Genomic DNA, 3,689 nt, shown 5'->3' on the forward strand with positions numbered 1-3,689 from the left:
TCTCGGTCGACGTCGAACTCTCGGAGTCATGGTTAAGGAGACAACCCCGTGTTATGGTTTAGTTGTGATACGATACGGTGACGCAGTCATAAAAGTTTGGAAACTTTGTACGTCAGATATAAAGACTTTACTAGGAGATGTATATATATATATATATATATATATATATATATATATATATATATATATATATATATATATATATATATATATATATATATATATATATATATATGCATATGTGTGTGTGTATTTGGCCTTCATATGTGTTAAAAAAAAACATGTAGCCTTAGTTTATAGCTTACTTTCGACAACACAATAAGAACGCATGTACAACAAACTGAATTAAATAACTTGTGAATTTGAAATACTTAAAACATGTTGATTTAAGATTGATAGACATGAATAACGTACCAGTAGAATAAACATCCTTATAATTGACAGGAATAGCTCTCATTATTTTCATATTATCATAATAGTATTCATTTGCATATATAATGTATGTATATGAACGTAAAATATGCATTTTCTAGTAGTGGTGTATTGACCTTTGGAGCAGAGATTCAAGTCACCTGACTTAAAGAAGACAAGTTATTGTTAACATTTCCATTGTACTGGTGTCATATCGAATCCACTTGGTTTAGAAAGCCTGTAATGTGCATTACACTGAAATATACCGAGTTTCAAGGTAGGAAAAGAAATATTGGAATGTAAGGGTGCGGCGATTTATTTTCAGACAACACTCACCCGGAAGGAAACTTATAACAGCCGAAAAAATCCATAGCATATGTTAGACTGGACGTTAGGACTTCTAAGAAAAACCTGGAATATAGAATGCGAGTGATTTATTCTCCAACTGTGTTCAAAGTCCATGGATATGTCTAATACTGATGAGATGAGGCAAACGATACACAACGTCATTTTTGTTCTTTTAACTATTTATAGATGCCATAGTCACGAAGGACACGACCATGGTAACGTCGTTGCGGAGGTTCTTTACGATTGGCTGGAAGTGGATTACACGTGGCCGAATGAGATGACGCGCCACAAGGCAATAGACGAGCAGGCCTTCATTCCTGCTAATAATGCTATTTATGGAATCAGATTGTTCAAAAATAAGAGTTTTGTGACCACACCACGTCTCAAAGAAGGCATTCCCTCTACTCTAAACTTTCTTGTACAAGTTGCCTCAGCCACCTCTGTGACTGGGTATGATATTTTACTGAGACCCTACCCAAGTTGGGAGATGCAGAAATTGGGCGATTGCAATGCTTTACAGTCGGTCCAGAACGTTGAGATAGATCCACTTCAAGGATATATGTATATTGTAGACATTGGTCATACATTTGAAAACAACATTTCTGGAGTAAAATGTCCGGCAAAACTAGTCATTTATGATATTGTGAACGACAAAGAAGTCCACCGTCACATATTTCCCGAAAAGGTCGCCAAGAAGGACAACAATTACTTGAACGATCTTGTTTTGGATTACGTTAATGGAAAGGCTTCCTTCCTATATATAACTGATACCCTTGACCTAAAGCTTGTGGTGTACGACATAGGTCGCGATAGTTCTTACTTCTTCCATCATATGGAGTCTATGGCACCTGTCATGCAATACAGTAACGTAACCATCGCTCACGAGGTAGTTCGAGTAATAACAGGAATTAATGGAATTGCAATTTCACCCAACTTCACTCACGTCTATTACAGCGCCGTGGCAGGAATCAGTGTATATCAGATTCCAACCTCAGTGCTCAGGAACTCGAAAGGGGGAGTCAAATTTGGAGACGCTGTACGACAAGTAGGATTCAAACCGTCCCAGGGTGAAGGCATGATTATAAGCAAGACAGGAAATATGTATTTTTCTGCGCTGTCGGAGAATGCAATCTACAAATGGGATTTAAGCAACGACACTATTACTTATGGATCAGAGGGCAATGTTAAGATGGAGAGTGTCACTCTTGTGATCTCCAACGAATACATGCAGTGGGTAGATTCATTAGCACTGGATGATACAGGGTACCTTTGGTTTACCAGCAGCCGCTTCCAGCGCTTCTTCAACCCCTATTACGGACATGCGTATATGAAATCTAGCTATACCGTGTGGAGGGCATTTGTGTTTGACAAAAGTTACAATGATTTCGGATATATTCCCGCAAAGGCCAAAGTAGTAGAGAATTACGCCAATGGTGTTTCAGATTGTATTGCAAATATCTTATTGGTAATATTTGTGTGTCTTCTTTCTCTTTTCCGATGACATCTATAGTACAAGCACTTAAAGATGTCGGCCATTTTGACTCAGCAACTCAGACTACTTGGACCGTCATTGTTCATATGCAGAATGTAAATTACATATAAATGCTTAATAAACATAATGTATTTATTTATTGTTTACATAATTTCATCCTACTGTGTTCAGTATAATATTGTAATGTTTATCAACGTACTGACCTTCGAGAAGAATCAACCTTTTGATATACTGTTTACTTATGATAATTTTTTCAACCCTTAATCGAGTTTTCTGACGGTGGTGGAAGGTAGGGGTATCTTCTGTTTATACTGACTGAGTCAAATACGGCAAACTCAAAGAAGCTCAAAATTCTTGAGGACGTTTGTTGCCCTTAAAATAATGTTAAAACAGTACACTGGCTACAACTTAGATCTTTACACATGTATAATTAATTCACTAACAAGTATTAGCCCGATATACCTCCATATAAGAAAACATACTCATTAGCTAATCCAAATCTATCTTTTCCTTGTAAATCCAAACTTTACATTAATGTAATACATAAAAGCAAACAGAATGCTCATTACAGAACCCTCAGCACATGCAGCATGACCTCATTTCCTATCACCTGTCAAGGTAAGTTTCCTTGACTAACCCAGCTACACCTAACATGTCCTTCATGGCATCACCTCCCGAAGAAAATTCCCATGACACATTACATGTCACATCCCAATGACATTATCCAAATGTCCAGAAGTCACGCCTTCGCTAGGTCCGAGGTACCGTCCATTTTGGTGCGTTCTGTGAACACATGACACCCATTTCTAAATATATTACTCCAGTGTCCTTATTTATTGTCCTTAATAAAGTACACCAAGCACAGTGAAACAGGTAGCTTCATGCCTGACCCATTCATTCTAAGTCTTAATCGGAAATCTGAATAGAAAAATTATCAGAAGGACACTGCTCTGCAAAACATTTTTAGATTTAAATATTATTTTACCGATATTAGAGGTAGGTATAAAATATAGATCCCCCCCCATCTTTTGCTGTTACTTAGTCATAATCTTCTTGACCCCGTTGTACATTGACAAGCATATATCAGCTATACTCTGTAAAGCTAATTCAAAAGTAGTTAACAATCAAATGTATCTAATTTATCGTACCTAAACTAGCCATGTATCACACTGACATCTGGGCCTTTGTATTATACTGTTATTTGTATCACACTGACATCTGGGCCTTTGTATTATACTGTTATTTGTATCACACTGACATCTGGGCCTTTGTATTATACTGTTATTTGTATCACACTGACATCTGGGCCTTTGTATTATACTGTTATTTCTATTACAAACTCTTAGGGGCCCCGAGTGGTCTAAAGCGCTCTCCGTCACGGATCACTGCCATCTCACCCCTGTCTGCGTGGGTTCGAGTCTCGGGCTCGGTCAATGTG

At 37.5% G+C, this 3,689-nt stretch overlaps 1 protein-coding gene across 1 annotated transcript; it reads left to right on the top strand.

Moving 5' to 3' along the window:
• Window positions 1-538: 538 nt before the first annotated feature.
• On the top strand, window positions 539-2,386 carry LOC149779424 (major royal jelly protein 9-like). The gene has a single exon (XM_089940082.1). The coding sequence runs from the start codon at window positions 872-874 to the stop codon at window positions 2,258-2,260; it is 1,389 nt and encodes a 462-aa protein (XP_089796208.1). The 5' UTR covers window positions 539-871; the 3' UTR covers window positions 2,261-2,386.
• Window positions 2,387-3,689: the final 1,303 nt, after the last annotated feature.

The sequence above is a fragment of the Sinohyriopsis cumingii genome, chromosome 17 (assembly GCF_028554795.1).
Source record: "Sinohyriopsis cumingii isolate HCF-2022 chromosome 17, ASM2855479v2, whole genome shotgun sequence".
Lineage (NCBI taxonomy): Eukaryota > Metazoa > Mollusca > Bivalvia > Unionida > Unionidae > Sinohyriopsis > Sinohyriopsis cumingii.